This window comes from Lutra lutra, chromosome 2 (assembly GCF_902655055.1).
Source record: "Lutra lutra chromosome 2, mLutLut1.2, whole genome shotgun sequence".
Taxonomy (NCBI): domain Eukaryota; kingdom Metazoa; phylum Chordata; class Mammalia; order Carnivora; family Mustelidae; genus Lutra; species Lutra lutra.
Window position 1 is genome coordinate 66,326,602 of NC_062279.1, and position 27,146 is coordinate 66,353,747.

The 27,146-nt window shown below is 41.6% G+C and overlaps 1 protein-coding gene across 8 annotated transcripts in view; it reads left to right on the forward strand.

Moving 5' to 3' along the window:
* The first annotated feature begins 12,121 nt into the window (after window positions 1-12,121).
* DCLK2 (doublecortin like kinase 2) overlaps window positions 12,122-27,146 on the forward strand; it is a 150,122-nt gene continuing 135,097 nt past the window's right edge. For 3 of the 8 annotated variants that reach the window (XR_007125138.1, XM_047717610.1, XM_047717611.1), the window contains exon 1: window positions 12,125-12,985. Coding sequence is in view for 6 of the 8 variants with exons in the window: in XM_047717610.1 (XP_047573566.1) it covers window positions 12,565-12,985 (421 nt within the window). In the remaining 2 variants the exon portion in view is untranslated. Of the gene's footprint in view, window positions 12,986-27,146 lie in introns of all 8 variants that reach the window. The other 5 variants (XM_047717616.1, XM_047717615.1, XM_047717613.1 and 2 more) reach the window with 3 other exon arrangements.

Genomic DNA, 27,146 nt, shown 5'->3' on the forward strand with positions numbered 1-27,146 from the left:
TTTTTTGTTATAATAAACTGTAATCATAATGGCTTGCCTGAGTCTGTTGTCATTCTAGTGAATTATCAAACGGGAAGGAATAGGATGACCACTGAATTTGTAGCCAGTTGGTCAGCAGTATAGGAATCCGGGGACTGCCTGAGCTGACGGCTGTTGCCTGAAGTGAGGGTGGCCTTAGAGAGGACCCTGCCCTTAACCTGTGAAGTTTTGCTTAACTCCAGGCAGGCAGCTAGTGTCCGAAGTTATTGCATCCAGCCATGTAAAGCCCCTGGGGTGGGTTCATGCTGGCACGCTCAAGGAAGAGCAGAGAGGCCCAGACAGCTGGAGTGAGCGTTGGTAACAGTGATATGTACGAGGTCTGACAGGTAGCCAGGGCCAGATCCTGTAGGCAGTGGTTCTCATTTCCGGCTGCATGCTAGAATCACTGAAGAGCTTTCTAAAAGAATTCAATATCGAGGCCCCATACCACCACATCAATTAAATCAGAATCTCTTGGGGTGGGTGCTGGCTTCCCTAGTTTTATGAGTTCCTCAGGTGACATAGGTCCTGATACAAGCCCCAGCTGGCAACAGTGGAAGGACATCAGATATTGTCCTTGGTATAAGAGAAAGCCAATGATGCTGTTAAGCAGAGAAGTGACATCATCTTTCTTAAAGTTAAGACTCATTTGGCAAAAAAAAAAAAAAAAAGAAAGAAAGAAAGAAAGAAAGACTCATTTTGGCTACTCTGTGATGATTATAGTGGAACAGACTGGAGGCAGGAGAACAGGTGAAAAATGAGAATGGTTTGGGGTAGGGTCCCTCTGTACATGCAGAAATGGTTATGTATGTGGTGTGTGTTTTGAAAGAAGACGACTAATTAATCAGAGGTGAGGTACGAGAGAGAAAGTAAGTCATGGATGAATACGTGATGTGTGTGTGTGTGTGTGTGTGTGTGTTGTGGTGTGATTTTTGTTTATTTGGTTGGTTGGTTGGTTTAGCAACGAGTAAAATGTAGTGCTATCTACCAGGGCCAAGAACATGTGGTCAGCTGGCCAGGATTGAGTCACGTGCCCATCGCTGAAGCAAGGGGTGAAATCAGTCTTGCCTAAAACACATGTACTGAGAGTGGAAGAGGGTATTTCACCAGAGTAAAACCAGGGCATGCCCTCCAAAACAAGGGGGAAGAGATGCTGGGTGACTAAGGACAATGGCTCACCAGAGGTCTGTTGGTTACATTCTAGAGGACACACAGAAAGTAAAATAAATTTCAAGAAAAAAAAGTTGAGCTCTTCCTCTTCCTTTTCCCCTTACCAAACAAATCAGAATGAAAGCCATTAGGTGGGGCCAAGGTAGCTATGGTGGACCAAAGTAGGGTGTCAGACCCCAAGAAGGGTGAGGAAGACCTTCAGGTAACGAGGCAGCAGTGGTAGTAGCCAAGCGCTGTATGTTGGAGCTTGAGGGGAGTGTCACACATAGCAGGACTGGCCTGTGAGGAGTGTCAGAGCCTACGAGGGTGAGGAAGCATCTGTGTAAGAAGGTGCCCAGTGTGGGGTATCCAAGTCCACGGAGAAGGAGAACACACATGTAGGAGGTGGCCCAACCAAAGGCACTAGGGTCTGAGTGGGGTGAGAAGGACATCTGTGTGGGGGGGAGGGCTGTGGTATGAGCTGATGGTCACCAAGGGACATGGATGTATATATACACACATATATTCCTTAAATCTGTCCACTGGAAGGCTCAGGAACAGTTAAAACCCATGGCAATGGAAATGCCCATTACCCAAATCTTGTCCCCTAAAAATCATTCTCCACTAGAAGAAGAAAAATGACGGATTCCAGGACTAGGGCAGAGCAAGTACATAAATCCAGAACATATACCTGAAAAGAAGGACTCAAAAACTTTGGGGACAGCAAAAGAACATAGAAGTCAACTTGAATGTATTGGCCAAATTGGGGATCATTGAATATTAAAATAAATGATAGTAATGGAAAAAAAGGACACTATGACTCCAAATTGACAAATAAATGAATAAATTGAAAGTTCAGGGAAGAATAATATATTTATGTAAGTTTCAAAGTGCCTTCCTACAAAATACTTATTAATTACAAAGGGAAGAAGAGTAAATTTCCAGTGAAGAGGACTGGCAGGTATCACTTAATTCAGGCAATCAAAGGGAATATCATGGATGATGAGGCAAATTGAAATTGAGCCCCATCCGATAAGATACAACAGGAAAAGCACAGCACCACTTCTCTGATATGCCTACCAAAAATGCCTAATTTAAATCTAGTCCTGGGGCGCCTGGTTGGCTCAGTTGGTTAAGTCTCTGCCTTCAGCTCAGGTCATGATCCCAGGGTCTTGGGCTTGAGCCCCACACTGGGCTCTCTCCCTCTGCCTGCTGCTCCCCCTACTTATGCTCTCTCTGTGGGTCAATAAATAAACAAAATCTTTTTAAAAAAATAAAAATAAATAAAATGAATCTAGTCCTGAAGAAAAATCAGAAACACCCTGAATTGGGGAGCCGTACAAAATAACTAGCCCGTAATCCTCAAAATATGATGGTCACAAAAGTCTAGGAAAAACTGAGGAAATGCCCTAGGCCAAAGGAGCTTAAAGAGACTCAACATCAAAGCACATGGTCTGGTTGTGGACGGGATCCTTTTACTCAAAAGGACATTACCAGGAGATCTTGCAAAATGTGAGTAGGTTCTGAAAATTAGAAGTAGCAATTTATCAATGTTAATTTCCTGACTTTGATACTTGTGTCATGCTGTGTAAGAAAATGCTTTCATTTATAAAAATATATGATAAATATCTAGGCATGATAAAACATTATGTTGGCAACTTATTTTCAAATGGTTCTAGGAAAAAATGCTTTGTGCTAATTTGTAACTTTTCTGTCAGTTTGAGGTTGCTAAATTTTTTTTTTAATGACAGAAAACTTAGAGATTGTTTTGGATCCACCAGCGAGAATTAATTATAACTAAAATATGAAAAAGCAATTTCAGAGCGGGCTGATACCGTTTGATTCGTAATCTAATTTGGAGTTTTTTTAAAAATCACTCATTTGCTCCAAATAAAGCAAGGTTCTTAAAAAAATATATCAGCAGCAACCTCATTAGTAACTCTTTAAGACTTTCTTCAATTTTTGTAATAGATTTTTCAGACACTGAATATGGATAGATTTATCATCTCTGAAAATCTTTGATCATACATAGACTGAAAGGAATTTGGGGATTGTCTATAGTCTCTTGATGGAGTCCTTTAAATGTATTTATTTTTGTCTTAAAAAAAAAAGATTTTATTTCCAAGTAACCTCTACAGCTAATGTGGTTTGAATTCATGACCCTGAGATCAAGAATCACACATTCCATTAACTGAACCAGCCAGTCACCCCCAGCAAACAAGTTTATACCACCTTTTATAAAACCAACATTGAGGGGCACCTGGCTGGCTCAGTCGTGAAGCTTCTGCCTTCAGCTCAGGTCATGATCCTGGGGTCCTGGGACCAAGCCCTGCATTAGGCTCCCTGCTTGGCAGGAAGGAAGCCTGCTTCTCCCTCTCCCACTCCCCCTTCTACGTTCCCTCTCTCGCTGTCTCTCTCTCTCTGTCAAATAGATAAATAAAATCTTAAAACAACAACAACAACAACAACATTGGGGTAAAACTTTGCTCCAGGGAAAAATCTTTGACCAAACCAATAAAAAAAAAAGAAAAAAGGTGATAATGATATCCACACATTCAAACAACAAGTCCAAAATCAAAAGCTTACACATTGTTTGAATTAAGATTAATTAAAATATAAAACTATTGACATATAACATTATAAATATAATATACAAAATAATAATATAAACATAAATATAAATATAAAACTATTGACATATAACATTATGTCAATTGTACCTTGATAAAAAAGAACAAAACAGTTGTGTATAGAGACACATCAGGGTCAGCACATTTCACTTTCCTGCTGCCTTTCCCTAAACATTCTAAGTTACTTTAAGAATTTCCCACCAAGGGGCGCCTGGGTGGCTCAGTGGGTTAAAGCCTCTGCCTTCGGCTCAGGTCATGATCCCAGGGTCCTGGGATCGAGCCCCACATCAGGCTCTCTGCTTGGCAGGGAGCCTGCCTCCCCCTCTCTCTGTGCCTGCCTCTCTGCCTACTTGTGATTTCTGTCAAATAAATAAATCTTAAAAAAAAAAAAGAAAAAGAATTTCCCATCAAACTGGGACACTTGGGTGGCTCAGTCTGTTTAGAGTCCAATTCTTGATTTTGACTCAGGTCGTGAACTCAGGGTTGTGAAATCAAGTCCCACACTGGGTTTTAAGCTGGGCATGGAGCCTGCTTAAGATTCTCTCTCTCCTTCTCCCTCTGCCCTCCCATCCATACCCCCCACACACACACCCGCTGTTCCCGGCTTGCACACTTGCTCTCTCTCTCAAAACAAAAACAAACAAACAAAATTATGTGACAGACTGGTAAACTGCATGATAGAGAGAAACAGTTGGGCAATTATAGTGGTTTGCGGAATTTCCATCATTTTACAAGACCTATCGTTTACATATTCAGGCCTTGCCAAGTCTATATTAAAGGAATCTGAGAAGGCTGAAGAGCTTAGAATAGTCCTTCTTAAAAAGAATTTAAAGGAAAATTATTTGTAATTACTTCAAGAAATCCCCTTTTTCTACAAATTTTTAATTATATACACAGGGCTTACTCAATCATTCTATGTCTTAGTGAAAAGAATATGTCACCTTGGAACAGATTTTTCTTCCAAGGTAGCACCAATATTTTGTTTCAGAAGAACAAATTTTTCTTTCTCTATTTATTCTCCTCTGTTTTCAGAAACTGTTGGTGGGCCCAGAGTTGCAGCCCATGAGTGGGTCATGAGAAGTAGGAGACATTTTGGGGTGCTGACATAGCAGTGGCAGCTGGGACAGAGGCCCCTGGAGAGCTGAATAATTTGAAAGATTTCTCTTCATGAAGACATTGAACTAGGCTTTTGAACCAGGTATGACCTCAGAAATTCGGGGGCTTATCATGAGAGAGAGGAATTATAGGAAGTGAAATATTATGATTATTATAGTAATCATAATAGTAACTAATTGTGATTAATTTCAGTACTGAAATAAATTAATTTTATAATACTAGCAAACTATTAAAAATGAGTATATCAGTTACATTAAGATATGTAATCTTATCACACACACACAAATATCTGTCTGGTCTTTTTTTTTTAAATGATTTTATTTATTTATTTGAGATAGAGAGCAAGTGAGAGAGAGAGATCATGAGGCAGGGAGGGAGTGGGAGAAGCAGACTCCTCTCTGAGCAGGGAACCCAATGTGGGACTCGATCCCAGGACCCTGAGATCATGACCTGAGCCAAAGGCAGATGCTTAACTGACTGAGCCACCCAGGCACCCCTTATCTGATCTTTTATAAAAACAATAAAGCATGATCAATATCAGTTATTTCAAATAGGACTCTGGGAAGTACCAAGGAAAAGCTATATCTTTGATCCTAAATATATAGCTAAATGAGTATAGATTTATTAAAGAGGACTGACCAAGTATGCATAATATCATTATTAACATATATAAAATAAATATATCATTTTTATACTTCAATATTTCAAATATGGGATACAGAACATTTGTCCTAAAATAACCAGCTACTTTGCATTATAAACCTACTATAGGTATAAAAACCATTAACTTTTAATTATAACTACCTAAAGGGACAGACTTCTTTATGATTAATGAGTTCTGAAAGCTTGAGATGAACATTTTCTAGAGTTAGCATACCCTGGAGTCAATTTCTATCTCTGCTGCTTAATCTTTCTCATTTCCTCGTCTATAATTTGTTTCTATAACTAGGTTATAACTACTGATTAATCATCACAAAAGCTTTATTACCCTTTAAGTACTCATGATCATTACTCTAATCTCACATACAGAATGACACGAACACACTTGGTCACATTCAGTATTTGTATAAACATGGAATGTGCTACTAAGAAGAGGAAGCCACTAAAATCATGATCGATTTTAAGATAATTCTTTTTGAATTTTAAATGGAACAAAAAGCTTGGATTCAAACAGTAAATTTTATATTGGGTTTAGGAAATTTGACTCTATAGCAACAAAATGAGAGTACTGTGGTACTTTTCCTTGGTCTTTCACTTTTGATATTATTAAATAATTGTTGAAAATCGCTGTCTGCCTCAACTCCCTTACCTGGAAAGTAAGGACTCTTTAAGTACACCACAACCTGCCGAGATTTGCTTCTTAGTAAGTTTTAAGAGAAAAAAAGTTCACATTTCTAAGAAGAAAGTTGTTATATAATTTAAATGTTTTTGTCATTTTCATCTTAATAATTATTGCAGCTGAACTAGTGAATAACAAAATAACTGAATATAATTTTGAATGGATGGAATTTACATAAAAGGTGAGAATCTTTGTCTCAGACACTTTGTGGAAGTGAAATGTACCAATAGGGAGAACTATTCAACCACAGTTTCTAATAGGGGGAAAAAAAAAAGGATTTGTGTGCTATATATGTTGAAAGCGTGCATTTTGAATTTTTCTCCAGTTCATTTGATATTTCCATAAAAAAATTCAAGTTGGGGGTGTGCCTGGTTGGCATACTTGGTTAAGGTTCAGACTTGTTCAGATCAGGGTGTGATCTTGAGGCAGGAGAGTGAGGTTCTTGTCTTATGGAGTCAAGGAATGAATCTCCCAGATAAAGAGTGAATAAAGCGATTGAAGTTTATTAAGTGAAGATACAGAAAAAACTCCCAGGACTGAGAGGGGTCCTGACAGGATTGCCAACAAGCACCTCCACTGACAGTTTTCTTTAGAACTAACCAGGGAGATTGTGGCCTCATCATTTTTGTGATATCTTGGCTTGAGTAAGGACTGGTAATAACATATTTAATGGTTCATTTCTTTTTAGGGTCTGGTTATTCTTTTTTGGTCACAGGTGATTATCATAAAAAAGATACCCCGCCCCACAAGCCTAGGGTAGGGTGCTCCAGGTTTGTTATTTTATCTCTGGTTTCCTTACACTTCAGCATTTTTCAGATTTCTGATCACATAGCCCCCTATCTATCTCTCCCTACTGAACCCCACCTGTCCCTTGAGATTGAGCCCCCCCTTTGGGCTGCACGCTCAGCAGGGAGTCTGCTTGAGACTCTCCCTCTCCCTCAGCCCTCTCACACCCCACGGGCCCACAAGTGTTCGCACCTACTCTCACTCTCAAATAAATAATCTAAAAAAAAACCCAAAAAACGAAACTTGAAATTTTTGAAAGACTTAACCAATAAGCTAAGTTTGAATTTTCTGAACCTGAAGAGGTAGTTTTAATCATTCCCTCACATACATTTGCGAAGAAATCATTCATATATTTGTAAAGTGCTCTGAGAATCATGACTGAAAACGGCAGCAAAACTGCCAAAGTGAAACAACAAATAAGAGAAACTTTCGTCGGAATCTTTTTTTCAGTAAAGATTACAAAATAAGGGGCACCTGGGTGGCTCAGTAGGTTAAAGCCTCTGCCTTCGGCTCAGGTCATGGTCTCAGGGTCCGGGAATCGAGCCCCGCATCGGGCTCTCTGCTCAGCAGGGAGCCTGCTTCCCCCTCTCCCTCTGTCTGCCTCTCGGCCTACTTGTGATCTCTGTCTGTCAAATGAATAAAAAAAAAAAATCTAAAAAAAAAAGATTACGAAATAAAAGATACTCTTCAGTTTCAAAAACTCAAGTCCATAGTCACCAGGCTCTTTCACTGAAAATAGTTGTTTCATCATTTTTGCTTCTGGGGAGAAACGTTTGGCACTAGTGAACAGGAATGAAAACATGAGACAGCAGAAAGTCTTGGCACAGCACTGTATAAAAGGTTCGTAAGCATCTTTACCGTAATAAATAATGGAGCTGGAAAACTGCCTCTAAGAGCAGAAGTTTCTGGCCAGAAGGGAAGCTTAGCGAATGCACTGGAAAAGTAAAGTGGCCTGAAGCAAAATCAGCAAATGTTCAAGGCAAGTTTTCTTATGTAAAGTTCCACAAAGAACTGTGTAATGAAATCTCATTTAAACAAATAATGCTAAGTAAAAATTTGCATTGTATTTCTTAGTCCAGGTGGAGGTAGAGGGTGCGGGGCGGGGTGCGGGGGAGGGAATTACCATTTGGCCAAAAGGAAACTTCAAAATTCTGAAATTGTGATCTAAGGAAAAGTGTAGAGAACAAAAATCAGGGAGCTTCCCTTCACACGTAGTTGAGATTTTCTGCCCCCAAATGATTTTTAAAAGAGCCCCCTCCTGGATATCATCAAGAAAATGTTCACGTTCACTGGATACTTTGCGATTTATAGTTATTATATCAAAAGCAGAAAGGGGTTTTTCGTAATTATACAAAAAATGGAGAAGTGCTGGATTGAAATTCTTAGGTTCTCGGTAGCATAGAAACGAAGCCATTTTTTAAAAGTACTCTGCACAAAAGCTTTTATTCAGACAAGTGTTAGATTTAAGAGGGGTGAGGAAAGGATATGGAGACTCTACCACCAACAGAGAAAAGGTCAAGGCCAGCTTCTGGATGGTGAAGAGGCACGGCCAGCCCCTCCTGATGAAGCCTGTTTAAATCAGGACCTGGCCAACAGAATTAGTAGACCTCACAACCACCAAGGAGAATCAGACCATTTCTGTAATGACAAATGAATAGCAAATCTGATAGTGTTTCTTGGTTAGAAAAAAAGGGTTATCTTGACAAGGGGAATGCCCGTTGAAATATCCTATTTTGCAAATTCTGCAATGGCTTAAAAGAAGAGAATTTGTTTTGGTTCTACTACAAAGTAACCCAGATTAAGTGATGCCTGCCTAGAACCCCCAATTTTGTTTGCATTAGGATTGTAATGCCCAAACTAATTTTTCCCACCACAATAAATATTCAAATTTTGGCCAACTGGGTCTTGAGGTATACCATATACATTAAGTAAATATTTTATGAAACGTGATCACATCTTAATTCTTATATGAGGGTTTGGAATAAAATTCTTTAAACAAATTAATGCAAGAGCAGGAGGAAAATAATTTTAACTAAGTAACAGCTTTAGAAATTCTTTCTCTTCTGCCCTCACCCCTGTTGAGAAACAGTAATCTTTGTTAATTTAGGGGTATAATATTAGGAAATAATATGAAAATACTGACAGATTACATCATTGTCTTCACTATTTAAGAAGGGCCAGATGTTTGATCAGAAATCTTTGGGTGAGAAAAAGCATAAATGTTGCTGTCCTAAAGCTTGAGTGATTGAAACTTGCACAACCAGCCTGCAGGATGACCCCAGTGATCCTTGACACCTGGTAGTCATACCCTAGTGTCCCCCACTGAACAAGTCTGAGCTGTGTAACTTACAGGATGGTGTGAGAATGAGGTCATTGTTCCCACCTTGTTCTCTCATGAATGCTTGCTCTACAGGAAGCCAGCTGATATGTTGTTACAACACTCAAGCAACCCTACAGAGAGGTGTTCATGGTGAGGAACTAAGGGTCCCTGCCAACATGTGTGAGCCATGTTAGGAGTGGGTTTTCTGGTGTCAGTCAGACCTTCAGGTGACTGCAGCCCCGATCAATGTCTTGATGTGCAATCTAATGAAAACTCAAGGGAAGCTGCTCATAGATTTCTGACTCACAGAAACTGTTGAGATAATGCATATTTATTGCTATAAATCACTAGATTTGGGATACTTTGTTACTACAGCAATAAATTAGAAAGCGTTTTTCCCACCAAGATTCTGTAGTAGCAAAACAGATGAACACATCCATGTTAAGCCATTTACAAAGTTGCTGACTCTGCAATTAGTGGCACTTAGTGAGGTCCTATCTCGAGGAATTTGCCATTTAATTCTCTTTTTCCTCAAAGTGTTGTATGGAGACCAGCAGCGATGGCATCACCCGGGAGCTTGTTAGAAATGGAGCATTTCAAATCCTACCACAGACCCACTCAATCAAAAATTAAGATTCTGAATATGAGATTCTCTACTATATATAAGTACATCAAAGTTTGAGAAGAAACACTGATCTATTTGATTCTTGTTATACCCTGTAGTTGGAAACCCTGGCTATATACATTAAGAGCACTTCCAAAAAATACTGTTGGTTGGGTGTCTGGGTGACTTAGTTGGCTGGGTGCCCCACTATTGGTTTTGAATCAGGTCATGGTCTCTGGTCATGGAGGATGGAGCCGTGTGTTGGGCTCATGATCAGCAGGGAGTCCACTTAGGATTCTCTCTCCCACTCCCTCTGCCCCTCGTCCTGCTCACATGCTCTCTCTCTCTCTCTCTCTCGTGCGTGCACACACACTCTCTCTCTCTCAAATAAATAAATAAATCTTTAAAAAAAAAAAAAAAGAAAGAGGGGTGGGGGGAGAAATACTGTTGGAGAAACCTGTCTCTAGAAATTCTGATTTAATTGTTTTGGATTGAAGTCTATCATGGTCATGACCTAATAATATTTTAGAATTTTTCCCCTTGAAAACTACACTGTAACCTCAAATCAGCTGAATTCCCGGACAGCTCCAGGCCTGGTTCTAGAAGTCAGCTATGTCCAGGTGTGTCCCTGAGACTGCCCTGGGACTACAATGGTGCACTGAACAGGATTCTTCTGGAGCATTGCCATGGACTCAGTTCATTCCAAAAAAAGTATCCATGCCTTCCTACCTTCCAGGTGGATTGGGATTTGTTGTCTCAAAGAACCAGGTGCTGAATAAATAAGGCTTCAAGGCCGCTTACCCACCTATTAGATTAGGACAAACATCTTTTAGTTTCATCTTTCCCTGATAGCAAATGGAAATAACTAATGTTTCTCAAAGCCTTTAGGAAATATGTTTTTATTGTTGACACTATTAAATTAAGACTTCCAGTATGATGGGTGCTTACAAATGTTAGAACTATTACTTAAGAAGCTCAAATTGATGGGGCGCCTGGGTGGCTCAGTGGGTTAAAGCCTCTGCCTTAGGCTCAGGTCATGATCCCAGGGTCCTGGGATCGAGCCCCGAATTGGGCTCTCTGCTCAGCGGGGAGCCTGCTTCCCCCTCTCTCTCTGCCTGCTTCTCTGCCTACTTGTGATCTCTGTCAAATTAATAAATAAAATCTAAAAAAAAAAGCTCAAATTGACAACATTAAATGCCACTTAACTGTGAGTGGGGGAGGGGAGGTATTTGTTTCCTTTACTAATGCATTAGCAGTGATGGAAACAATGCCTGGCACATGGCTTGCCCTTAATAAATATTTGTTGATTAAATAAATCCCTCAAAATCCAATAACTTCTGAGCGTTTATTCATTCAAAGTTACTCAACATCCCATGTTAGCAAGCCTGCAATGGAAACTGTTTTATCAAAGGTCTTAAAATAAAGCTTCAATTTTTTCTTTTTAAAATATAAAATTTTGTGCCCTAACCCTATGTCATGTTTCGAATTTCTGCCTTAGTTTGGCCTTGGTTCCTCCTTCGGAGGTTAGTTAGGGATGTGATCTCTGCCCTTGAATCTCCTTCCTTTGTAGTTTTTTTGGCCTGCGCGTTTACGTTTCCCAAGCAGAAGCGCGCGTGCCGCGGCTGCGCCCATTAGCGCGCGGCTCGGGCTTGTAGCTGTCAGGCGGGCGGGGCTGCCTAGGACCCAGGAGGAGTCGGTCCTCTCCCGCCGCAGAGCCTCCGCGCTGACCCGTGCGGCCCCCTCCTCCTCGCGCACCCCTTCCCTCCCGGGCTTTGGCAGCCCTTGGGGGGGCAGGAACCCCACCACCACCACCACCTCCAGTCCCGCCAGCGGGCCGGGCCGGCCGCGGAGTCGGGCGCGGATGCTCGCGGGTGGGCTGGGCCGGCCGGCAGCGGGGGAGGCGGGCTGCATTATTTCCCGCTAGGGCCGGGCTCTGTGGGAGGAAGGGGCCCCCCCGCACTGTCCTCGCAGCTCGAGTCCGCGCGCGCCGCCACCGAGGCAGGGCCTGCGGGCAAGCCAGGCGGAGGCACCGCATCCCCTGCCTCCGGCAGGGCTCGTGGGCGGGCCGGGGCCCGGCGCGACGCCCCTGCGGGCCCGCGGCGCCTCTCCCACGCTCCCAGCTCCTCCCCCTCCTCTTCCTTCCTTCCCCTCAGCCTCCCGGGAGCCGCCGGCGGACGCGAGCCGCGGCGGGCGCCCGAGCTTTGTGTGCGCCCGCGGGCCCGGGGAACCTCGGCGGCCCAACTTTGCTCTCCTGGCCGGCTCCCAGGCGGGAGTTGTGAGGCGTGGCTGGCTGGAGAAGGCGCCCGGGGTTGGGGGGGCCGTGGGGCTCCCCGCGGGAGGGACCGAGCGAGCCGCGCTGGACAATGAGCTGGGCAGCTCGACGCTGCGGCCACTTGTAGGGGAGGGGGGCGCGGGCCATTCGTCTCCTCAGCGGCTCAGCTGCCCCACCTGCGAGGAGAGGGCGAGATGCCACAGCCAGGTGTCCCGGCGCTCTGAGGCCCCCACGGTCAGACGTCCCTGAGCTGACTCTCTCATTGACACTAGGCTACCCGGAGGCTTCGGCTGGGACGTTTTTTGTGGGGGAGCCTTCAGAGCAGCCGTGATGGCCAGCACCAGAAGTATTGAGCTGGAGCACTTTGAGGAACGGGACAAAAGGCCGCGACCAGGGTCGCGGAGAGGGGCGCCCAGCTCCTCCGGAGGCAGCAGCAGCTCGGGCCCCAAGGGGAACGGGCTCATCCCTAGCCCGGCGCACAGTGCCCACTGCAGCTTCTACCGCACGCGGACCCTGCAGGCTCTGAGCTCAGAGAAGAAGGCCAAGAAGGCGCGCTTCTACCGGAATGGGGACCGCTACTTCAAGGGCCTGGTGTTTGCCATCTCCAGCGACCGCTTCCGGTCCTTCGACGCGCTGCTCATAGAGCTCACTCGCTCCTTGTCGGACAACGTGAACCTGCCCCAGGGTGTCCGCACCATCTACACCATCGACGGCAGTCGGAAGGTCACCAGCCTGGACGAGCTGCTGGAAGGTAGGAGGAGAGGGTCGGGCGCGGCAGGTGTGGCCCAGCGCGACAGCAGGTGCAGTGGCCACAGGCTGGCGCGCGCCTGCTTGCGCTGCGCCGGGGGGGGGGGGGGGGGGGGGGGGGGGGGGGGGGGGGGGGGGGGGGGGGGGGGGGGGGGGGGGGGGGGGGGGGGGGGGGGGGGGGGTTTTACTTAGGTGCTCTTCTAGGCGGCCATGGGCGCCATGGGAATTGTATGGTTCTGTCGCTTTTCTATAGGCTCTCCGTGTGTGTGGGGGGAGGGGGGTGCGATCCCCCAGATACTCTCTTTTCCAAGAGATTTGTCTTTGAAAAAGAAAAAAAAAAATCCTAGCAGGCTTTGGTGACATCTCTTAAGACTGGTAAACTTGGGGGTTTTGTTTTTAGTGCAAACTCTTGGGAAAGGTGGCTCTCGGGTGAGGCTCTGGGTAACCCTCTTGCTAACAAGCTTTTTCTTCAGCCGTCTCTGTGGACCTCAATGCAGGCATCAGGGATGTTCCAGCATTCAGAACCCTGTTGGACCTGCTGTACTCTGAAGTTGTGGTTGTGAAATGCTTTAGGTTGGCTTTCAGCAGAAGTTACATGAGGTCAGGAGGCGTGATCCCAGAAAGTGGTTCTTAACCTTAACTGCACCTTGAATCACTGGGGACTTTAAAAAAATTATGGGTGCCTGCGCTCTACCCCCAGATATTCAGATATGTGGGGTGTGATCTGGGCAGTTGGAGCTTTAAAAGCTCCCCAGGTGATTTGATGTAGAGCCAAGTGCAACTAAGATTGAGAATCACTGTGCTGAAGGGTTTTCCACATTTGCTTGGTAATGAGATGAACCCAGGTCATTCTCTCCTGCCTCCTCCTCTATTGAAAGTAGCTAGTTAGGATGATAGAGGATGTTGGAATGAGTAGTTGGGGCCTATTATAAATAAGTAATCCTAGAGTGTCAACCACGCTTTTCTCAAAGGGACTGCTTGGCTGTATGTTGTGTCATCCTTGAATTCCTGCAATACTGTATTTATTATTCTTTCCTTTCAGGGTGAAAAGGCATTACTGGTAGTTAAGAACTCATTTCCAGATCTAAACAGCACCTATAAAGATAAGACAGAACCCAAGTGTATGCTGACTGCACGTTTAAAGACAGTTTGCTCTCATGCATTTTTCTTAATGCAAATGGCTCATTCCATGTAGACATAGAAATATTGGTGTGGCAGGGAAAGGAACTGAACTTTGAGCCAACTATTTTTCTTTTTAAGGTTTATTTGTTTTTTGTTTGTTCGTTTGAGAGGGAGAGGGAGAGAGAGTGGAGGGGGCAGTGGAGAGGCAGAGGGAGAGAAATCCTCAAGCAGATTCCTCGCTGAGGCAGGAGTCCAAGGTAGGGCTTGATCCCACAGTCCCGAGGTCATGACTCAAGCCGAAACTAAGAGTTGGAGGCTCAACCAACTGAGCTACCCAGGTGCCCCAACCAACAATTTTTCTTATATTATCTCATCATATTCTTGTAGTTTGAAGGCTTTATGCCCATTTTACACATGAGGAAATGAGCAACATGCCTTGTTACACAGTATCTGAGTATATGCCCTTTCATCTCCAGTTCACCTCTAGTAAATCAATATAGCCATACTGAGGAGTCCTGGAAGTGGTTGAGTTTCTCTACTTAGTCATTGTTACCAGAGGTTTTTCCCTGTCTTGGCTAGAAGAGGATCTAGCCTAAATGAAATTGTCTCTTCAGTCTGGTGTGTGTATTCTTGACCTCATACATTCTCTTGGTCACTGTGTGTTTGGTTTTAAAGGCTTCCTCAGGAGGTGATGACAGCCAGAGAAGTATAAATAAATGATACATTGTTAAAAGGAATCTTTTTGCCTTCTTTATCATATTAAATACTTAAAAGCAACATTTGCCTAGATATTTCAAAACGGAATAACATTTTGGACTGACCCAATCTAGATTAACAGCCCTGTGGAGAAATCAAGGTGATACCTATTACTTGAGTACTCATTACTCCCATTTCTTTGGAATACTGTGCATCATGTGGTCTGAAGAGGAACAAAAATTTTAATATCCTTCTCTCAAATAATTTAACAGTGTATTTGCTACATAAATTAATATACTCCAAAGATGAATATCATTATGGGGGGGTCAAGATGACCATTATGCATATTAATTAATAACAGTACATATGTACATTGAGTTTGTCATTGCCCAGGTGTTGCCTGGTTCACTGAGTCTAGCTGTCAAACCCGTATAGTTTCAGCTGTAAATTGAAAGTTGACAAATTTCCTTCCAGTTATTTATTCACTGATTTTTGGAGGATGGGGAACTGTAAGTATGTATAAAGTCCAAATTATACTGCCATGTGATAAATAATGGCATAACAAATATTTGCACAACAGAAGTATTTCCCTAATCTAGCCAATTGCCTGCTTGTTTCAAGCAGTATTTAATAAAATTACTGCAAAAGAAGAAAATGTGTGCCCTTCTTTTGTCATAGTGACATTCTCTCTGACAATGGATCTTTGTCTAGGTCTTGGAGTTCCAACAAAATGAGTGGAATACCCTGTTGCAAGGCAGTTTTCAAGAAAAGAAAGAACTCAATGCTTAATATTCATCACTTGAGAATTTAAATAGTTTCAACTTTCAGTTAAAAGTGTATGCTCAAATGTTCCGATTTACCATTTAGAAGAACTACTCTACCTGCAGAGTTATTATTTGTACCAGTAAAAATGGGTACAAGTCACATGGGTGTTGCCCATATGGTCAAAAGTGACTAATTCATCTTAGTTCATTTTTAAAACTTCATTTTTTTATTTTATAATTATTATTTTAGTAATCTTTATACCCATTGTGGGACTCAAACTCATGACCCCAAGATCTAGAGTCACATGCTCTTCCAACTGAGCCAGCCAGGTGCCCCTGGCCATTTTAATTAATTTTTAATAAGGATTCTCTGATAGTGTTTTTTACAACATTATGTCTGTTCTCTTCTTTGCCTCTTCCATCCCATGAAATTTTTAGTTTAGGAGATACTGTTTTCCCAAAGTGTTTTTAAAACGTTTTAGTGAAGAATAGAAAATGATGACTCAAGACAGCTGGACATGAACACTCATTCAGAGCCCCAATCCCATTGAACTCAGATGACAAAAGAAATTTGCATGGCCCAGATTTTTTCTTTTGCCTTTGACCTTGAAAGTCTCTGGAGACTAAAAACAGTGTTCAGGTGTTGGCTGGCACTCCTCTACTTCACTAAACCACCAGGTATCTTCAGCCTTTTGGTTTACCTCCCCTTGCTGGATTAATGTCACTGAGTTGGTGCTGGGCATTCCTGTAATACTGTTTATTCTTTAAAACTTGTTGGGGACCTTCTCTGAGGAGGGCTATGAGTCAGTATTGGGAAAATCAGTTTTAGCTGCTTGAAACCATGAGCCAGCCAAACTTAGAGCATCTCTTATAGACCACTGAGGATGTTCCGATGATTTTTTTCTTAAGTTCTCATGTCAGGGGCTAAAAGTCAGAATTCCTTAGCTGTTTGTTCAAGTTTGTTTATTTAACCTCTATACCCCACATGGGGCTGGGACTCATCATCCTGAGATCAGGAATCACATGCTCTTCAGACTGAGCCATACCGGTGCCCCTCTGGTCTTAGTATTTGTTTCATGAGTGTTCTCCCTTTCTGAACATTTGGCTATATTTATAAAATTTTGATGTCCTGCAGAGACATGCCTATGGATAGTAGAAACACTGCCTGATCAAGTCAGGCTACCTAGGTTCTACTGACTGGATTTGAGAAAAAAATTACTTTTGTTCTCTGAGCTTTAGGGTCTTTTCCTGTTAAATGAAAGGTTGGCAGATTACCTAAGACCGTTTGTAGAATGAGAGCATATACCTTCCACTAAGTGGTTAGTATACTGAATGTATGATGGCTTAGGCTGCCTTTCCCTACCCAGATCCTGTCTTCCAGAAAATTGACAAGGTTGTAAATGTCCTGGCACCAAGCAGGGAATAGGTGCAAGGTCCTGAGGAAGTATTTTCCAGGAGTCAAAATATTAATAGCTACTTGCCTCTGCCTCTCTCATTCCAAAGTAAATTGTTGTTTTATGTTATTTTGATCTTTTACTCCCCTGTCAACAACAAACATCGGATTTTTTGGCTTCTGAGAGAATTTTTATTATTTTGGTAAGTGATATTCTATCATTCCATTAAATTAACTTGAAAATTGGCTTGATTAATTAGAATTTAAGAAAAAAAGGCTGTAAAGTGATCAAGCACTTGACATTTCCAAGGTTCTCCTGGTAAGCCTAGTTTATTGAATCTGTTTGGTTAGGTCATCTTTTTTTTTTTTTTTTCTTTCAAGATTTTATTTATTTATTTGAGAAAGAGAGAGAGAGAGAGGGAGAACATGTGCAGAGAGGGAGAAGCAGATTCCCCCCTGAGCAGACAACCTGATGATGGGCTCCATTCTAGGACCCTGAGACTGTGACCTGGGCTGAAGTCAGATGCTTCACAACTGAGCCACCCAGGTGCCCCTAGATCAACTTCTTTGAAGGTGTTAAGCCAAAATATAGTTACTGAGAGAGTTCTAAGTAAAAATGAGTCTCAGTAAGAACCCAACTTAGGGTAGAGTCCCTCTCCCCCACCCCACCGAAAGATAGATTTTTATGGTAATGATAGAAACGGATTTCTTTGAAATGTGTTATGGTGAGGAAAGACGCATAAACCCCATGGGTGAAAAGCTATTTGCACATAGAAGGTAAAAGAAGTACACGTTAAAGGTATTTATGATGATAGGATGTGGCAGTTTAACATTGAATCTCAGGTGTGCAAGCCTTCTCCAGCAGACTCCTAGGTTCTTCAAGACCCACTTCCAGTATTGCCTCATGAAGTCTCTTCCCAGACCTTACGGATACTGATCTCCGATAGCTGTTGATCGAAGGTCTGTTTTTGTTCCAGGTGCTGTTCCAGGGGAAAGTTTCTTTCCTCAAGATTCTCACATTCTAGGGGCACCTGGGTGGCTCAGTGGGTTAAGCCTCTGTCTTCGGCTCAGGTCATGATCTCAGGGTCCTGGGATCGAGCCCCGCATCGGGCTCTCTGCTCAGCAGGGAGCCTGCTTCTCCCCCTCTCTCTCTGCCTGCCTCTCTGCCTGCTTGTAATCTCTCTCTCTCTCTCTCCATCAAATAAATAAATAAATCTTTAAAAAAAAAAAAAGATTCTCACATTCTAGAGGGAGAGAGGTCGTGAACATGAGCATACACAAATTGGTTCTAGCTCAGGTGCTGTGAATGAAATGGTAGGGAGGTGGGGCAGTATGATGAACAAGGCTTTCCAGAGGAACAGATGTTGGAGCCAAGGCCTGAGATCAAGATGATAACATTTCTCTTTGCTTACAGTATTTGTGCTTTAGGATATTTCATGTATGGGTTCTGAAATAAAATGCATTATCTTGTACAGCTGCAAAATAAGGTCTGTGCATAGTTCTGTATAGTTTCCTTGACCTCGGTTTCTTCATTTGTAAATGAAAGATGGTAATTGCTAAGACCCTTTCCCCTTTAAAGTTCAGTTATCTTAGGAAATGCTTCTGGGAGTAGGAAAGAGAAATGATCTTGGCTCTGTCATGCTTTATGTCCCTTTTTAGGAGTCACCCAGGTTTAGGGATGCCTGGCTGGCTTAGTTGGTAAAGCACATGACTCTTGGTCTTGAGGTTGTGAGCCCCACATTGGGTGTAGATATTACTTAAAAATAAAATCTGGAAGAAAAAAAAAAAAGTCGGCCAGGTTTAGATAGAATTCTTAGAACCCTCAATAACTTGTAGGAGGTTCCTCTCCATAAAACATTCTCAGGAAAGGGAAAATCATAAACCTTTTGTGGGCTGGGACCACAATTGTTTTATTCATTTCTTTGTCCCATGCAATAAATACCTCTAGCACAATGATTTATTTTACTCCTGTGCCATTTTTAGATTTTTTTAAATATGTGGGAATAGGTGGATATAGATGTCTTAAAAAACCTTTCTTAGTTAAGACCGGACAGTTGGCTAGATTTGCAGAGGAAGAATAAGGCAGTAGACTAAGCATACTGTAATTTGTCAGAAGCTGCTACTTTGTAGACTGAAGGAATAGGAAAAAATTGGCTGTGAGATCAACTTAAGTAATTTTGATTACACTATAACCTTTGCTAACATCTCAAAGTGACTAAAATAATCTCCAGTTATGACCTGCTATGTTATTTATTATTTATACATTGATTAAATTGTAATTTGCAACCAAAATATCACAATGAAAGTTTTAAAGATTAATTATTTTAGAGAGGGGGAGAGAGAGAGAACACAGGGGGAAGGGCAGAGGAAGGGAGGGGGATAGAAGCAGACTCCCAGCTGAGTGCAGAGCCTGATGTGGGTCTGGATCCCATGACTGGGAGATCAAGACCTGAGCTGAAATCAAGAGTTGGACTCTTAACTGACCTCACCATCCAGGTGCCCTTCATAATACAGCTTTAAAATACCTTCACGATTTATCTCTTCCTTCACTCTGTATGTTTTACAAATTTTAGGTTACTTTAAGTTTTAAATAATAATTATAATTATTTCCTCTAGGCAGTGATGATGCTCTCTTCCCTAATACATTTGTCCATCATCCTGGTCTTTTTACTTAACAGTATTTTGCCTCATTGGCACAGAATCAAGAAAAGAAGAAAAGGAATTTTACTACAGTTTATACTCCTGTTCATCAAGCCTCTGAGAGAGAAAGAACTTGAAAAATAGCCTGATGTGAACCCATCTCAGTAGTTTAGTGATCAAGGCCAATAGATGGAAGGCTCTGCATGAACCCTATAATGTGTATAAAACACTTAGTGGAGTCCTAGCATGCAGTGGCTCTTTGATAAATGGTGGTGGTCCTCAGCATCTTAACCCAAAATTTCTGTACTTATAACCTCCCTGCTATATTCTAGAGCCACCATTTGGAGGTACAAAAGGCTTATCTGACTTTTACACGGCAGCTCTTCAGACATTTGAAGACAGTGGTCATAGTTTACTATTTCCCCTTCTGCAAACATCACCTCTTTTTTTTTTTTTAACATCACCTCTTTTTTGGGCAAACATCTGGCGTCTGAATCTTTCATCACTTGCATTGAATCTTTTTTTTTGGTAAATATTTGAGAGACAACATGTGGGGAGAGGGTGAAGAGGGGCACAGGAGGAGGGAGAGAAAGACTCTCTAGCCGACTCTCTGTGGGGCATGGAGCCTGTCATGGGGCTCCATCTTAAGACCCTGAGATTGTGACCTGAGCCAAAATCAAGAGTCAGATGCTTAATTGACTGAGCCACCCAGGTGCCCCCTGGCATTGAATCTTTTTGAGCCATCTTCATTATCACTTGCTTAAAACTGGGGCCAAGTCTTCTTCTCAGACTCACAGTGAGAATTGGGGGTGCAGGAAGAAGGTGTTAAGGAAGGGTCTCCAGAAGTTGTGGTAACTCTGTTAAGGAAAGTTTTACTTCTGTTTAGATGATGAGCCAGTTGAAGGACTGACCCTTGATCCATTATGCCTCAGTTGCTTTAGAAATATTAGATGGGGGATGTCTTGGTGGCTCGGTGGGTTGTGCGTCTGACTCTTCATTTCGGCTCAGGTCATGATAGCAGGGTCATGAGATCAAGTCCTGTGTTGAGCTTTGCACCGGGCATGGAGCCTGCTTAAGATTCTCTCTCTTCCTCTCCCTCTGCCCTTGCCCCCTCTAAAAAAAGGAGAAATATTAGATGGGCACATTTTGTTTGAAGCTTTCTCTCTTCCTTAGCATCTGTAATATTTCATTGTTTCTCAAAGTTTTGCAATATTTGGGCCACTTAAACATGAAAAACAATGCAAAAATCTAACAACTAACTTGTAGAAGTTCAGTATTGCCTTAATTATTTTAATTACATTATCACTTAAATATGTAGAAAGACTGATATAAAAGTATATTCTTATACTATAGGTCTTATACACCAACACAACCTAAACAAATTGATGATGTAAATATCAACAAAACCGCATAATCAATGAAAATATAAAAAACAGCAGTGTAAAGCTGCAGATACTAGTTGCTCAAACTAAATTGTTCCCAAATGTGACCATGGCACTGAATCCAGAGTTCAGTGTGCTGTATTTCAGAATGCCAGGTAAGGAGTCAGTTTTGGATTGTTAATAAAGCTCCACTCCTACAGGTAAAATTATGTCCTCTGGTCTTAACCTACTGTGAACACATCTTTTACAGAGATTAAGTCCACTTCTCTTTTTCCTCATTAACTCCCAGCAAAGTTACACTCTTTGGTACCAAAGGAGTTGAAGCTGGACACCGAGTGGTCTGGCTATATTTGATTGATAAGCAGTCGTTCACATATTCCAGAATAGGATGATATAAACATTTTAAGTTCTATCATTAAAATAAGCACAGAATTAAAATTGTCAGAGTGAACTCTTATAAATTATGGAATATGCTTGCCCTAGGCATGAGGAACAAAAAACAGATACTGGATATGGTTTATAGGTTCCATCCTACCAGGAGAGGAGATGCAATTTCTTTTTCGGCTGGTAAGCTTTATAAAGCTTTTTGGTTCGTGAGTAGGATTTTTGTTTCTACTTTTACCTAATTTTTTTGTCTTCAGTTAAACTCTGAAATTTCAACACTGAAACATGGATTTCTGGCCATGCTTCTTCATAGATATTCAGACGTTCAAAGTCATTTTTGTATCCCTTTCTCAAAGGAATGTATCATAGACTATACTGCTGGATGAGACTTGAGGACATGACTTGGTTCAGCCAGTTGCCTTCAGAGGTATTAAAAGAGCATTGGTCTTCTAGATGAAATCTCGTTTTGTGTCCTCAACCTTGCCCCTCAGCGAAGGCCATTACATTCATTTTGTGAATGCAACAGCAATGGTCCAGTGACACAGCAAAGGCGCACAGAGTGGGATAGGCTTCAAGGCCAGAGCAGTGCACTTTGGTGAACTCTGCTGATCCCCAGTTAGTTTAAATTCTAGGTTCTGTACAGTTTGGATGAAAAAAAAAAAAGATTAAGTTGTTTGCCACAAAAGAATAATAAATTAGTCTTTCTTTTCCTCACCCTGTATTTTTCTTAAACAGATGGGCGTGGGAACTCATCTCTCGTGTGCTTTAGATGGAGATAAGCACATTTTAATCCACCCAGTAGGACAGCCTCACAAATGCTCTGCTTGATGAAGGACATCAAACCATTTTGTAGATGCAGCATACCCAGATTTATTTTCCTTGGTTATATGTCTTTGGAAGCATTTTTTTCCTCTGTTTTAGAAGTTAGGAAAGAATTAAGGTTCCTAAGATTATTGCTAACATTAGATTTATAGTGTCAGGCAAGCTTTCTTTTGTCTTTGTCTTTCCATTTTTATGTTATCATATTTAAGTCTGCATGTGTGGAGAGGGTCTTTTCTCTCAGCTTGAAGAGCCTTTGCACTTAAGACGTGTATCATAAAGTTCAGTGCTTGCTTCCACTCCAAGTGATGTCATAGTCTCAATGTCCACATTTTGTATAATTCATTTCCTGCCATGGATGTAAAAATAGTTTGTAATTACAAACTAATTACTGGGGTTAGGCAGTTAATGTAAATATTTTAACAGAAGTGGATGAGCTACTTTATAGGAACTGATAAAAAGTAGGCTAGCCAAACACACTGTATTTGAATTTCCAACTACATACGGTTACATGTAACTATCTGTAATTTCTAACAGTAAATTGACATTTAAATGTTGACAAATTACTGTGATTTAGCTATTAAAAACATTCATGTATATTAAAAACATATATTTTATATATAAGTAAATGCGTGCATATTCCATTGATTGAAAGACACATTACATTTATTGAACTGAAAAGTACCCTATACACTTGAAACTAATACAACACTGTATGTTAATTATACTTGACTTTTAAAAAAATAAATAAGTAAGCATGTGCCCTGGACTCTTGATGCTTTGATGGTCTGAAATGAATTAAAAATTTTAGTAGATACTAGGCAGCCTTCATATCCTGCTTATTTCCATAGATGCCTTAGGTTGCATTTTGGTGGGCTGGCATGATCCAAGAATGTCTCCAGCCATGCACGACATCTTTCAGGAGCCTGACCCTGAGCCTTCTAGGGTCATTCTGTATCAACAGTGTACTGTGCAAATGTTTTACCTAGAAGTAATGCAAATCCAAACCATGAGATTTCTAAGTGTTGCATTTTGTCATTACATTGACCAACATGTTTGAGTCCTGTTACAATCCAGGTATTGTGCTAGATGTGGGAGTATGAAAAAGATAGTTTTTTTTTTTTTCAAAGAGTTTCCAGTCTAGGCAGTGGTTTGTAGTGAGAGGTTGTTTCCAGAGTCACCTGTGAAATTAAAAGCCCTTACCTACATAGTCTGGTTTCCACCATCTGGTGATTCTAGTGATTCAGTTGAACTGTGGTAAGGTCTGAGCATCTGTACTTTTACAGCAAAATCAGCTGATTAAAAAAATTCTCCACCAAGAACCATTGGAAGAGAGAAAGAAATAATAAATGATTATGAGCAATTGACACTTTGTAAGCCCAGAAAAAGACACTTTATAAGAATAATTTTTTAAATTTTATTTTAAAATTATGAAAATTCAAAAAATATGCATGGCCCAGTGAGTTGTTATGAACACCAGCCATGTCAAGAAACAGAGTATTGGGGCGCCTGGGTGGCTCAGCGGGTTGGGCTGCTGCCTTCAGCTCGGGTCGTGGTCTCAGGGTCCTGGGATCGAGCCCCGCGTCGGGCTCTCTGCTAGGTGGGGAGCCTGCTTCTTCCTCTCTCTCTCTGCCTGCCTCTCTGCCTACTTGTGATCTCTCTCTGTCAAATAAAAAAAAAAAAAATCTTAAAAAAAAAAAAGTAACAGAGTATTGCCAGAATCTGAGAAGATCTCCCTGTATCCCTTCCTAGTTCCAATTCTTCCCAAGATAACAGAGGCCTGACTCCTGCTTTTACCACCAATGAAGGCATCCCTGATTGATACGGTTTAATTTTTTCTGTTTTGGACTCTAGAGAAATTGTACCCTACTACATGTTTACTTTTGTCATCTTTTCCTACCATTGTTGGTAAAATTCATCCAGATTGTTGCTAATGGTTCTTGCTTGTTCATTTTCAATACTGTATAGTTGTACATAAGACAAGCCCACAGTCTCTGTGTCTGTTCTCCTGTTGGGACATGTGGATTGATGTTTCCTCTTTGGCTGTTGAGCTCTGTTTCCGCATATACACACTAGTGTCCATGTGCATGAGTTTTTCCAGCATATTTTCCTGGGTTGGATTATTGGGTCATATGATGTGTATGTTGTAAACGTAGTACTAGATAATGCTTTTCTAGGTGATTGAACCTATTTAAAATCCCTTTAGCAATGTTTGAAAATTCCTATTGCCTTACCTCCTTGCCAAGAGTGATTAATCTTGACTGGTCAGTTAAAAAGAGAGAAGATGAGGAGGAAGGTTATTTTAGACATATAAGAAGTAATGAAAATAAGAGGGTATGATGAGTTTAGAAGGAAATTGCAAATATACTGCTATGACACTAACTTAAGAACCTGTGGGAATGTGGTGGGAGATGAGGGTGGAAGTGTGTGATGTGCTGAGGAGTTTGGTCTTTATTCTAAGGCAGTGAAGCAGGCAAAAGACATCAGCTCCACATTTCTAAAAATTTGCTGTGACAGCTATGTGGAGGATGAGGGGGTGAGGCCCCACAGAGAACTTAACTACTTTAATCCAAAGAGAAATGAAAGAAGGCAGAGTCAAAGAGGATAGATTCCAGAGGTACGTAGACCAAGCTCAAGAGTTTTGTCAATTCTGTTGAATGTAGGAAAGGGAGAAGAGATGCAGGAGTCTTGATTTTTGCTTGGATGACTATATAGGTGGTGATTTCATTCAGTAAGTTCAGGAATTTAGGAAGAGGAGAGTTTGAGGTCAAGATGGCCGTAATGGGGAATGAAGTTAGTTTTAGACAGTAGCATGTGAGATATCCATAGATAATCTAGTAGAGGTGTTCAGTATATGGCTTGAATTCAAGAGAAAGGACTAGGCTGGAAATGTCCTTAGGATATAGGTGGTGTTTGAAGCCATGGAGTGGATGCACTTGCCCACAGAGAGTATAAAGAGGAGGAAGTAGATGTATGGAGAAGAGGACTCTGAAAGCAGATCAAGAGAAGTAAGAGGTATAAAGCAAAATAAATTCAGACTGTGGAAGCTAAGGGAAAAAGGATTTGCAGAAGAGAATCATGACTAGTGTCCAGTGCCCTCAGAAGACACCCAGTGAACTTTGGAAGATGTGCTTTGCATTTGGCAGTTAGGAAAGACATGCTCAGGGATCAGGGTGTTCCAGCCAGGGGAATGCAGAGAGCAAAGTGATGCCACAGTAGCTTAAGAGCAAATAAGAAGTGGGGAAAAAAAACAGATGAGGAGAGTTTTGTGTGTGTGTTGTGTGTGTTTTTTTTTTTTTAATTCAGCAGTGAATGGAAGCCAAAAGCACATTAGGTAGAGTGGGATGAGGAATGAAGAGGGGGAGGATTTGTGTGTGTTTAAGGTGGGAGGTATGTGTATCTAATCTTGTAGAGAGGGCTGCCTAGTTAAATGGAGGAGAGAAGAATGTCCCTGAAACTGCAGTATGAGGACACAGAAACGTGGTACTCACATCCAGTAGGAGGTGGCTACCCTATTACTGCCAAGGGAGACAAGATGGGAGAAATTGGCCCAGCCTGAACACATTTGTGAGGATGAAGGCTTCCAGAGACAAGACATTGGAGAGTTCCTAGCATTTAATATCCTCTTGCCTCTTAGAGGAGGCAGAGTCTTGGGTCGAGTAAAGGTGAACATTAATGGTTAATATGCAGGTTGTATTACACAACTGTAGGCACTTAATTTGACAGTCTGCTAACTACAAAGTAGTGTCTTTGAACAAATATCAGTGATAAGAAGCCACATCCATGTCACTGTAGTGCCTTAAAGGAAATTCAGAGACTTTCTATCTGTGTTGTGGATGAAAACAGTAAGTTTTATAACCACCTTATGCTTTTATCCATCTTCTTTCCATATATAAAACAGTTTCTTTGTATTTAGTATTCACATGATCATAATTTCCAAAATGACTTCCCCCTGTGGTCAAAGAACTGTTATTGGAAAGAGGGAGAGAGAGAATGAGTGTGTGTGTGTGTGTATCTCAGTTCTCTTCAGCCAGAGACCATCAAGAAGATACCTGTAGTTGAACATGTTGAGTTTATGATTCACTGCAGCAAAGAGAATGTATGTTGTATAATACCATGGGGGCATCTCAGTAAGAAGGTATTTGACTTGTCATAAAATATGGGCTTTGATTGGATAATTTCAGAGGATCTGGGGAAGCAAGGACTTGCTCTGTATTGGGTGCTGTTAGAAGGAAGGACAATTCTGTGACTGAGTATCTCATTAAACTTGGAACACAGAATAGATTGAGGAAAAAGCTGTAATTGGTAAGGCCGTGGCAGTCGTTCACTGAGTGTGACAGGAGGACGTTTGGTATTTTGTGGGTTGCACAGTGAACTTGTTTTTGTGTCACCTTACCATAGTCTCCGAGTGACTTTATTTGATACAGATATTATTTGAGATTATATCCCAGCGAAGAACGCAGGTCTGACTGTGGGCATCAGACCAGCTTATAATAATAATGAGATCTAGCTGTTAAAGTCAGATGAATTCTGGACTTCAAGAGACAGGCTTATTTTTCATATATTCATGTTCATCCTGTGTGTGTGTGTACACACAGACATACCTATTTATATCTTAGTTTAGCTCTAATTATAAATGAGATGCTTATCTTTTCCTTCTTTGAGTCAGTGTAATTTTTACTATGTATTGACAAAAAATTTAAAAATCCTTTCAGAATGTAGTATTTTATCAGGATGTCAAAACTCATTACTTGAGGGTACACTTTTTCAGCTGTATCAATAGCATAAAATGTACTGCTGTTTGTTATGTTATTGGGGAATGAGCAGAAACCAACATTCTTGCAATGATCCAGTAGGAAGTGGGTGGTGGTAAGGGCACAGAGGGTGGACAGTTTGAGAACTATTAGAAAAGAGGGCGGGTAGAACTTGATGTCAGAAATGTAGTATGTAGGGAAGCCAGAAGAA